This window comes from Pituophis catenifer, unplaced genomic scaffold (genome assembly GCF_029215685.1).
Source record: "Pituophis catenifer annectens isolate HBS135680 unplaced genomic scaffold, rPitCat1.0.hap2 SCAF_1, whole genome shotgun sequence".
NCBI lineage: Eukaryota > Metazoa > Chordata > Lepidosauria > Squamata > Colubridae > Pituophis > Pituophis catenifer.
The window spans coordinates 162,309,447-162,321,733 of NW_027256881.1; the positions used below are offsets into that span (position 1 = coordinate 162,309,447).

A 12,287-nucleotide genomic window follows, 5' to 3' on the forward strand; every position below is an offset into this window, starting at 1 on the left:
TTGAAAATTTCTAAGACATCAACGAAGAAGCAAGCAATCAAACCGACAACTCAAGACCTGCACGCTCCCATCCTGACTTCGAAAACGACGACACCCGAGCCCAGAGAGCCATGCCGATTCCGTCCTACACCGCAGACAGAATCGAGTGCCAGCACACACAAGAGAAAGAGAAGAACCACCGCCATCACCAAAGCCCCAAAAACCGAGCCAGAGACCGACTCATCTGAAGAGGAGCGGATCGAGAGAGCTGAAATGGAGAGAACCTTCCACAACGGCGCCAAAGAAGAAATGAGCAACGCGCATGAGCAAAACTACGTAGACGGCCCCGAAAGACTTGAACTGGCCAGAGAACCGCGCAGACTCGTTACAAGCATCCCAATGCCGTTCTGTAATTTCCTGCACTTGAGAGACCACGGACTGCCTCAGGTTGTAAGTAATGGACAAAATAATGTGGGGAACTTACCCAGTGACTTCCCAAAACTTAGAGTTGATGGCATTAATTTACAAGAGTGGTACCAACAGCTTCAGGTTATTTTTATGAAAGAAAATTTACTATTCTTTATAACTAGTCCTCCAAGAAGACCTTGGACTTTAAAAATAGACTGTTTACATCATAGAGCATTTTTCATAATAATTTCTAGCGTGTCTCCTGCAATGTATCATAGCATCAAACCAAACCTAACTGTATCAGAAATAATTCAATGCATGTTTAATCTATTTCACAGCGATAGCGTAGCCACAACCACAAGAATGTCTAAGGATTTCTTTTCTTCTAGAGTGAAACCAGGGGTTTCTATAAGTGAACATTTGATAAATCTAAACAAAATAAGAGCTGAGCTGCAATTGAGGGGGGAAGTGATTTCAGATCAAACTATGAAAAGTGTTATTATCAATTCACTTGATCCATCATGGGATAGCTTTATGTCACACTTAGATACCATTAATTTGGGATATTTACCAATAGAAAGTCTATCTAACAAATTGATAGCAGAAGACAATTCAAGAAAAAATCGTTCCAGTAACCAAACAGAACACAAATCTTTTAGGAAAGTAGTCTTTCAAGATAAATATAATGAAGCCTTTAGATGCCACAATTGTGGATCCAGGGAACACAGTAGAAGAGACTGTCCCAAAGTCCCAAGGGAGAGACATAGGCCAGAATATAGGAGCAAATACAATTACAGACAATCTTCCACAGATAGACACAAATATAGAAGTCCACCAAACTACAGAGAAAGTAGAGGGGGTAGAGAAAATTCAAAAGAGAGAAAATCTGGGTCACTAAATGGGCTAAATAAACAAGACAGCACCAAAACACAACAAGATGAGAACAATAATTGGCTTATTGATTCTGGTGCAACAAATCACACCACTAATAACAAAAGTATATTATCTTCATTTACAGAAGATAAGTTTGTGATAAAGGTAGCTAATCAAGAAAAGGTTCAAGTATTAGGCAGAGGAAATGTGACCTTGCCTGGTTTAGGGAAAATAGAGGGGGTATTATTAATCCCAGAAATACCTCACAACATACTAAGTGCTATAAAACTAAGCAGAGAATCTGACATCAATATAGTTTTCTCAAAGGGGAAAGCAACTATAGAAAAGAACAAAACAAATGTAGGCACTGTGATGATAAAAGGGGGTCTACCCTATCTGATAACCAAAGAAAGATGGTTACATAACATTGATTCAAATATGGAAGATTGTATTGAAGCAGATGATGAAAATGTCAGTAACAGTGACAATGATGAATGTAAAATAACTCATGATAACAAAAATACACACAATGAGAAGAAACCAAAAATAGGTAAACCAATTCATGATGAGTGTGCTCATATCTTACATAGGAAGTTAGGACATGCAAGCTTTCCTGTAGTACAAAAAATGACTGAACACGCAGAAGGTGTAAAAATAAAAAATTGTGAAAATTATTTAGAATGCTCAGTATGTAAATCCACCAAACTAAAAACCAGTCCTAGACCAAAAAAATCTAACAGATCAACTAACAATATTTTTGATTTGGTACATATGGACTTAGTTGGTCCATTAACTCCATCAATTACCTATAGAAAACGTTACTTCCTAACAATAGTGGATGATTACAGTCGCTATGGTTTTGTTTACACATTAAAGCACAAGGATGAAACCTTTCAGAAATTTAAGGAATTCTACAAACGCATAGAAACACAACATAATATCAGAATAAAACAAATTATGACAGATAGGGGATGTGAATTCATGTCTAAAGAATTCTCCCAATGGTTAAAGGATAGAGGGATGCTACATTTCACGTCCAATCCATTTTCTGCCTTTCAAAATGGGATTGCAGAGAGAAAGAACTCCACACTACAAACCATGATTAGATGCACATTAGAGGATGCTGGTTTAGGCAAACAATTTTGGTCAGAAGCCTTACATTATTCAAATTACACTCAAAATAGAACATGGTCCAGTATTGTGAATAAGACACCATATGAGGTGATGTACAATAGAAAACCTAAATTAGCACACATGCACATATTTGGAGTTACTGCAGACGTGCACATACCTAAACAATTGAGGAGAAAGGGAGAAAACGTATCCAGGAGATTAAGATTCATGGGATACGAAACTGGAACCAAAGGGTACAGATTCATCGATAATAATAACAAATTTATAGTATCCAGAACAGCTGTGTTTCATGAGCAGGCCAATTGGTCTAAGTTGCACCTTAATGAAATTTTTCCTAATAAAAGCAAAGATAATATATCTTGCGAGGAAGGAACAACAGAAAATCAAAATATTAACAAAAGTAAGAACAAAACCAAAACTTGGACAAATAGTCAGCATAAAATAAAGACAGACACATTAACAAAAAAGGAAGCCAGATATTTGCATGACAACCATAGCAAACCTGAAAGAAATATTAGAAATAATAGAAACCAAATACCAAATAAATACAAAGATTATATTATGCATATGGATGGAGAACAAATAACACCTAATACATATGAGGAAGTATTGAAACTTCCCCGTGAAGAAAGAGAAAAATGGGAACTAGCTATGGAAAAAGAAATGAAAAGTTTACAAGGATTAAATGTATTCACACCTGCGATCGCACCTAAGGATAAAACAATTATAGGTACCAGGTGGATTTATAAAATTAAGAATTTAGAAGGAGGTAATACCTTATACAAGGCCAGACTAGTTGCACAAGGTTATGCACAAAAATATCCAGAAGACTATACTGACACATATTCACCCACAGTGAGAACAGAGAGTGTCAAAACAGCTCTTGTAGTAGCATCTGCACTCAATCTAGACGTGTTTCAATATGACATACAGACTGCATACTTACATGCAAAATTAGATAAGGAAATATATGTAAGAGCACCACACAGTCAATACACTAATAAGAACGAAATTTGGTTACTAAATAAGAGTCTGTACGGATTGAAGCAATCTGGCAAAAGATGGTACGATTGTTTGGTAAAAGTACTAAAGACCATGGATTTCAACGCCACCACTGCTGATAACTGTTTCTTTGTAAAAAAGAGTAATGATCATATTGAATTTGTATTAATTTACGTGGATGATATTTTATATATTGGAAAGCATAAAGAGAGCAGGGAAATCTTTGTAAATAAGTTAAACGAACACTTCTCATTGAAATCACTAGGTAGAGTGAATAAATACCTTGGTGTACAAATTAACAAAACAAAAAGGGGATTCAAACTTACCCAAAAAGATAAAATCATTGAACTACTAAACAAATGTAACTTAAATAATGCCAAAACATGTGACACACCTATGCAAACTGATTTTCTTAGAAACAATGATGAATCTTCCCCTGAGTTTAAAGACAACACATTTTACAGATCAGTTATAGGTTCACTCCTTTATATATCTAATTGGACTAGGCCAGATATTGCATTACCTCTCAATTTATTGTCAAGATATGTTAGCAAACCAACCTTGTATCATTGGGAAGCTGTCAAAAGAATTTTAAGATATCTGAAAAGTACATTAGATTTTTGTTTAATATTGGAACCCAATAATGACAAAGAACCAAAAATTACTTGTTATGCTGATGCAGATTGGGCTGGTGATACATCATGCAGAAAGAGTACCTCTGGTTATGTTTTTCTATTGAACGATTGTCCAGTTTACTGGTATACTGGTAAACAAGAACTGGTAGCCACCTCTACCACAGAAGCAGAATATGTTTGCTTGTCTAAAGCTGCAAATAACCTTGTATGGTTCAATGATTTGATCACAGATGTTTGGAAGAAACCTACTTTACCATTTATTATGCATGAAGATAATAAAGCGGCCATTGAAATTTCTAGATCCGATGCAATTGGACAAAGGTCCAGGCATATTGATATAAAATTTAAGCACGTGAGACAACTATCTCAAGACGGATTCATCAAAGCAATACATTGTGATACTTCTGAACAATTAGCTGACATATTAACAAAACCCTTACCTTCTAAACAACACAAATATTTAACTTCTAAATTATATGTATTATATTGTCCTGAATCTGAATGTAACTGGTGTTGTATAACGAACCGGCATTTAGAGGGGGATTTGTCAGATGTAAATGCCTTATTCTCTAATGTGTAAATAATGTATATATGGAACATCAGGGGTTAACTTATTACTTGAGCTTTAATGTATTCATATTTTACCACTCCCATTCCTGGCTCCGCCCCTTGTATATAAAAGGAGCCATCCTCCCCATTTTCCTTGCTTCTATCTTGAATATTCAGCGAATATAGAATGCCTATTATGATTAAAGAGAATTATATTTAAACCTATAACTTCTATTATCTTTATTGAGTCTGATCCTGAAAATATTGCAACACATACAGTGTAAGAACTACAACAACCACTATGTAGGACAAACAGACAGAAGACTGAGAGAACACTTTCATGAACAACAACTGGCAGTCAGAAGACATTTATTTATTTGTTTGTTTGTTTGTTTGTTTGTTTGTTTGTTTGTTTTAATTTGTATACCACCCTTCTCCAGCAGGATTCAGGGCGGTGAACAGCCAGAATAAAACAGAACATACAAAATTTAAAAACCGTTTAAAAATAATTAAATATTTTTGGCTGCAATTTAAAACAACCCAATTAAAATCAATTAAATTTAACCAAAACAGTGGGATCAAGCCAGCCTGGCTAGGTGAAATAAATAAGTTTTCAGGGCCCGACGAAAAGTCCGGAGGTCTGGTATTGTATGTATTTCTGGGGGGAGGTTGTTCCAGAGGGCGGGCGCTGCCACAGAGAAGGGTCTCCCCCTGGGGGTCACCAGCCGACATTATCTTGCGGACGGCACCCTGAGGAGGCCCTCTCTGTGCGAGTGTACTGACCGGTGGGAGGCTATTGGTGGCAGAAGGTGGTCTCGTAAATACCCTGGCCCTAAGCCATGGAGCGCTTTAAAGGTGGTCACCAACACCTTGAAGTGCACCCGGAAGACCACCGGGAGCCAGTGCAGCTCGCGCAGGAGAGGTGTCACATGGGAGCGCCCCGTTGCTTCCATAATCCCCCGTGCGGCCGCATTCTGGACCAGCTGGAGCCTCCGGGTGCACCCCAGGGGGAGCCCCATGTAGAGAGCATTGCAGTAGTCCAAGCGGGAGGTGACGAGTGCCTGAGTGACCGTGTGTAGGGAGTCCCGATCTAGAAAGGGACGCAACTGGCGTATCAGGCGAACCTGATAAAAAGCCCCCCTGGCCACGGCCATCATATGCTCTTCTAAAGACAGCCGTGCATCCAGGAGGATGCCCAAGTTGCGAGCCCTCTCTGTGGGGGCCAGTGATTCGCCCCCAATAACCAGCGATGGCACCAGCTGGCTATATCAGGACGCCGGAAGCCACAGCCACTTGGTCTTGGAAGGGTTGAGTCAGAGCCTGTTTCTACCCATCCAGGTCCCCATGGCCTCCAGGCACCGGGACATCACTTCAAGTGCATCGTTGGGGTGGCCTGGGGTGGAGATGGGTGTCATCAGCATACTGATGGAACTCCACCCCGAAGCCACGGATGATCTCACCCAATGGCTTTACATAAATGTTGAACAGAAGGGGCGAGAGGACCGACCCTTGCAGCACCCCACAAACAAGGCGCCTTGGGGTCGACCGCTGCCCCCCTGTCAACACAGATTGTGACTGGTCAGAGAGGTAGGAGGAGAACCATCGCAAAACGGTGCCCCCCACCCCCAACCCCTCCAATCGGCGCAACATGATACCATGGTCAATGGTATCAAAAGCCGCTGAGAGATCTAATAGGACCAGGATAGAGGAGGAACTCCTATCCCAAGCCCTCCAGAGATCATCCACCAACGCGACCAATGCCGTTTCCGTGCTGTACCCAGGCCTGAAACATGACGAAAGTTCTTTAATTTCACAACATATAGACAAATTTAACCATAGTTTCAATTGGGAAAATGTGACAATCCTAGATCAGGCCAAGTCCAAAAATGCCAGGGAATTTATAGAAGCTGGCACTCTGACAAAGCAGCCATTAAAAGACACAACCAAGACTGCTCCCACCCACATTTACAGGCAAGACACCAGAATATAAACTGACAGCAAACACCACTCCTTACCAGCACTGATGATGTTACCTAGTTAACGGTAATGAAATGTCTGCAAGAAAAGGACCCCTCAATAAATATCATTGACAAAATCATGATCAGTCAATTGCAAAAGACAGTTTTACTTGAAACAGTCTACATCCTGTGATGATACTTTTAACGCCATCAAAGAACAACATCTGCCTATCCCAGGTGTTTGGGAAAGTCTTGATAGATGGATAAAAATACCAAATCTAGTCTAAACAACTGTGGAACCAACCATAATAAAAATATAGTAAATCTATATGTCTCCTGACTCTCGATGACTTTTGCTGGCTATATGATACAGTATAAATGACTGGTACATGATATAAAGACTCTGGCTCCCTAAAAATATGGCATTGGAGGGGGGATATGGACCATACTGAGAACCATTTAATTAAAATCACCTTGCAGATTGGCACTAGGTTCATTCTTGCCAAGTTTATGAAAGAAATATACAAAACAAATAACTAGTTCCTAAAATAAATCAAGACTATATGGAAAAAATGGCAAAGCAGTTTGTATTTTACCATGACTTCTATTGCTAGACATTTTTGTCTTTCTCTTGGGAAGTAAACATTAAAAATAAATCACAGAGGAGAAAAATATATAAACTGCAATCCTATGTTTCCTGGAACTTCATAGCTTTGATCAGAATTTGCTTAGAATCCACTAACCAAATATGTGTTCTCAAGAACAAAACAAACAAAACACATATGAGACTCATTTTTGTTTCCAGTTTGGGAAAATGCTCACAGAACTTATTTTACAGAAAGAACAGTATCAACTTCCTGTGTTCACTTATAGAAGAACAGATAAAAACCAATGTGAAATCTTTTATGGAGAAGAAAGAAGAGCGCTAAAAGATTTAATGGTGCAATTATAATGCAATTCTACTCCATGAAATAGCCATCCACACAGAAACAGAACAACTGTAAAGCAGTATCTCTGGTGCTAACAACTCTTTAAAGATATGATGGTGTAGAATACTAAAGCCATTGAGAAATCCAAGATGACTATTTAGGTTCTACCCTGCCATCTCACTCTTATCAAAGAAAGAAAGGACAATCATGGCAGTTTCTACCCTCAATCTGGCTTTAAACAGCATTGAAATGAATTCAGAAAAGTCATCATCTAAAAACGCTTCACTCAAGTATCTTCTCAAGCAAAGAAGATGTTAGCAACCAGCCTGTAATGTTTCTCCACTCCTGGCTAGCTTTTGCAATAATTTTTTTTTTCCATGTCTCACCAATTGTTATTGCAGAAATGAGTGTAAGAACGCAGTTTGGAATATTAAGGTAGTCAGTTGAACTTGAAGAGTTATCAACATCCTTGGATCTCAAGAACTGGAATGCATCCAAGACTTTTAGAGAAATTAATGTTCTATCCTTTACTAATAATATGTAATTGATTGTGATCTCCATACCACTAGGTATAAAAAAAAAAAGAGTGACTATCAATTTCTGTTTTGATAAAGGTTGAAGAAGAGAAGAAATATATAACACTAATGGTACAAATAGGTTTTAAAACAAAATAAATTTTAAACACTTCCATGCTTTTTATGAAAATGTTTGAAATTATTATTCTTTGCCTGAATAGAATTGCTGGCTGTCATGAGATAGCATTTTGCTCAGACCAGATGAAAGAAGCAGCATGAAATGAAAATCCTACTTGTAAAGAGTTCATTCATTAATGAAATAAATATAACTCAAAGAATTAATAAAATATTTAATTTTACAGGGTTTTCCAGGGCCACCTGGACCTCCAGGTGAGAAGGTAAGGCTGGCTTCTTTGGCACTTTTATTCAGTATAAATTATCTGAAAAAAATAATCAAAGTACAAATATTTATTTAAATATTTTATAGAGATTGATGGACAAAACAATCTAAATTAACTGAATAACACTACAGAATAACAAAGTTGGAAGGGACCTTGGAGGTCTTCTAGTCCAACCCCCTGCTCAGGCAAGAAACCCTATACCATTTCAGACAAATGGTTGTCCAATCTCTTCTTAAACTTCCAGTGTTTGAGCACCCACAATTTCTAGAGGCAACTTGTTTCACTGATGAATTGTTCTAACTGTCAGGAAAGTTCTAGGTTGCTTCTCCATTGCTTCTTGTCCTGCCTTGAGGAGTTTTGGAGAATAGTTTGACTCTTTCTTCTTTGTGGCAACCCCTGAGATATTGGAATACTGCTATCATATCACCCCTAGTCCTTCTTTTCATAAGACTAGACATATCCAATTCCAGAAACGGTTCTTTATATGTTTTAGCCTCCAGTCCCCTAATCATCTTTGTTCCTCTTTTCTACACTCTTCTCTGCACACTACACATAATCTGTGATACATAAATGCTAAAAAACAGCCAGAAAAAGAAACTGAAAAGACCTGTATAATCCAAGACTGAGTACTTCGAGGAAAATTGGCTCCTTTGCTTAAAAATTACTTGTCTTGCTATGAGTGCCTCTTTTAAAATGGTCAGTAACTCACTAATTTTGAGATATGGTAAAGGAGGCAGCTAACACAATGAGAAGTAGCAGACGTAGTCATCCACTTTGCTCTTGAGAAGCAGAATCCACTTTGTTTGGCAAAGCAGCTTTGAAATGGGGTTGTGATCAAAGCAAAGCATCCCTTTGAAGCACCGTATGGTTTTATGGGAGTTCACATGCCATAAGCTGCCTAAAGAGAAGTATTCAGAGCCTCCAAATTAGTGGAGGTGCACCAGTTCCTGGTAATACTGCAAATTTAACAATTACAATATACTTTTTAAAGTAGGGATAAATATCTGATATTGTCTCTTCTACAGAAGTTAATTTCAATAATGAAAATTAAAAATACAAAAATGAAATATTTCTAAAACAAAGTATTTGTTGCTATAATGCCATATTATTTTTATAAGAGTGATTTGAACCAGAGCTTGAGCAGTGTGGTGACCTAGAGGTGGAACTCTCACCTCACAGTCAGGAGACCGTGAGGGTGATCCTGGGCAGCAGAAGATATTTCTCTCTCTGGACCAGGGGTGTCAAATTAAAGGCCTGCAAGCCAGATCTGGCCCACAGGATGCTTAGATCTGGCCTGCAGGGCTGCCCTGGAAATGGCAAAGGATGGGCCCATGGTGCCTCTGCCCATGAAAACGGCGCTAGCAAAACAAACTAAACACAAAACAAAAGGAGAAATGTTTTGCATATGAGCATGCAAGAGGGGACAGGAAAGGAGAAAGGGAAAAAGGAAAGAAAAAGAAAAGGAAGGAAGGATGGGGAGAGAGCAAGGAAGGAAAAATAAGGAAAGAGGGGAAGGAAGAAGAAAGGAGAAGGAACAGGGAAGGAAGGAACGAAGGAATAAAGGAAGGAGATTATAATGAGAGTGAGGGAAGGTCTGAGGGAAGTCCTGCCTTAGCACTTGGCCACCACAGGTGCCCCCTGACACGAGTGACATTGAGCTGGCCATGTCCACCCTGGCCATGCCTACCCCAGCCACATTCCCCCAGCCCTCCCGAGATCAAACACAACCCTGATGTGGCCCTCAATGAAATCAAATTTGACACCCCTGCTCTGGACGCAAAGAGAAAATATCTGCTGTGAGCTCCACATAGGCATCAGGAAAGGCATCCAGCCATTTAAATGCTCAGCTGCATTCAATTGCCTTGACTCCACCGTGATGCAAGGGATTACAGAGTCTTTAAAAAAAAATGAACCTGATCTTGCCCTTGAAAAGGAAATAAGAGTCTTGGTCTATCTAATGAAGAAAGCGGAGCACGAAAGATTCAGGGTTTGCTTGCAGTGGAGTTTAAGGATGACAGTGATGGCAGCTTTAGGACAGGATGAGGCACATTCATAAAGAAAGGAAGATATTAAACTTACTGATCCTGGAAGCTATATCTTATCTCCAGGATCAGACAAATCACGAAAAAGAGGAGAGAACTCTTGCCATCTTGGGTTTCCCAGAGGCATTTGCTGGCTTTGACGTCAGCAGAAAAAGGACTCTGGGTTAACCCTGCAGAACTGTTTTATTCATTAAAAAACGCCCCCAAAGTATATTTGCAAACAATAGTTACTTCAAAGGTGACTTTTATTTTATCAACTGCCTCTTGTTTGTATCACCAGGGTCAAATGGGCTTGGGTTTCCGAGGTCCACCAGGGGAAAAGGTAAGATTGCTCTTTTGAAAGTCATAAGCACAGACAATGTGCTGGCTTCTCTGCAGGCTGAAGGCTCCTCTATTTTACCTCTTGTTTAATCCCAGCCTCACTTACTGAAAGAAACTTACACAAATTCAGAAGAAACATGTCATGGAATCCACTATTATTGAATGTTAGCCAGCCACATGAAAGTATGTTTTTTTTTAATGAAATATACATACCAAGAACAGGGATAGCAGCATTTGGCTGTGTATTGGCTTCATGGCTGTGGAGATTTGGTTCTCTCTGAATGGTCAGTAAGAGAGTGATCACAGAGTTACTACAACTAGAATTAGGCTGCACTATAAAAGCTAGTAAACTGGGGGAATCAAGCTTATGCTATTGGATGTATAAGTGGGTTTTAGGGCCAGTTGCTGCTCTGACTGTTCTTAAAACATTGGCTTTAAACCTAATCTTCAATTTTAATTACAGTATTGCTTGTAACAAGGGTAAATTCTGGCAGGATTCTTTCTCTGAGAAAAAGTTCTTAAAGTATTCAATGGATTCATAAGCTATATCAACATAGGGGTTAAGGCGTTAAAAACCAAAAGTATTCTGAACAGCTCCAAAAAGATGTTCAAATGGAGTAACTTGTCAGCCAAATGACAAATGTAGTTCAGTTTAAATAAGCATAAAATGATGAATATTGAGGCTAAGCCCCTAAATTCACATGCATACATATATAAAAAAAAATAATAGAAGAGAGCATTTAAAATAATCAAGGAGCTCAAGCAAAATGTTCCAGATCAAAGCAGCTAAGGGGAGATTTGATGACATGCATGCTAACATGGAGCATGGAGAAAGTCGGCAGGGAAAAATACTCTTCAAAATGCTACGGCCAGCAACCATCTAAGTCAGTGGTGGGTTTCAAATTTTTGTCCTACCGGTTCTGTGAGTGTGGCATGGCTTGGTGGGTGTGGCTTGGTGGGCATGGCAGGGGAAGGATACTATAAAATCTCCATTCCTTCCCCACTCCAGGGGAAGGTTACTGCAAAATCCCCATTTCCTCCCGATCAGTTGGGAATTGGGAGGCAGAGAATAGATGGGGGCGGGGTCAGTCAGAATTTTTACTACCGGTTCTCCAGAACTGGTCAGAATCTGCTGAAACCCACCTCTGATCTAAGTATGATTTAAAACATCTACTACATGCATGCACATGCACATGCACACACATACACACCATCTTAGCCAAAAGGCCAAGAAGCCAAAGGAATTATTTCTTCATGCAGCACATAATTAATGTGTCACTGAAGTAGACATGATTTAAATGTGGTGTCCTGGGGGTATGTGCAAAAGTTGGGAAACTAAAAGAAGTTTGAACTTTTTTTTGGAGATTCAACAATTTTGAAGATTCTGTGATGTTTAAAATACAAAAGTTCCATTACACCTTGTGTCAATATGATTTTTTTTTCTCTGTATCCATTAACGTTAGTAAGCCAATGTGTTGGGGAATTCAGAATACTCGTGAAATTACATTTTGACTACTTAGTTGTATTGCTTTTGGAGAAAA

General features: G+C 39.0%; 1 protein-coding gene across 1 annotated transcript in view; it reads left to right on the forward strand.

Moving 5' to 3' along the window:
* COL4A1 (collagen type IV alpha 1 chain) overlaps positions 1-12,287 on the forward strand; it is a 170,237-nt gene that overhangs the window by 63,006 nt on the left and 94,944 nt on the right. Inside the window, exons 11-12 of the mRNA XM_070933135.1 lie at positions 8,345-8,380; positions 10,706-10,747. Of these exons, the coding sequence (XP_070789236.1) occupies positions 8,345-8,380; positions 10,706-10,747 (78 nt within the window). The remainder of the gene's footprint in view (positions 1-8,344; positions 8,381-10,705; positions 10,748-12,287) is intronic.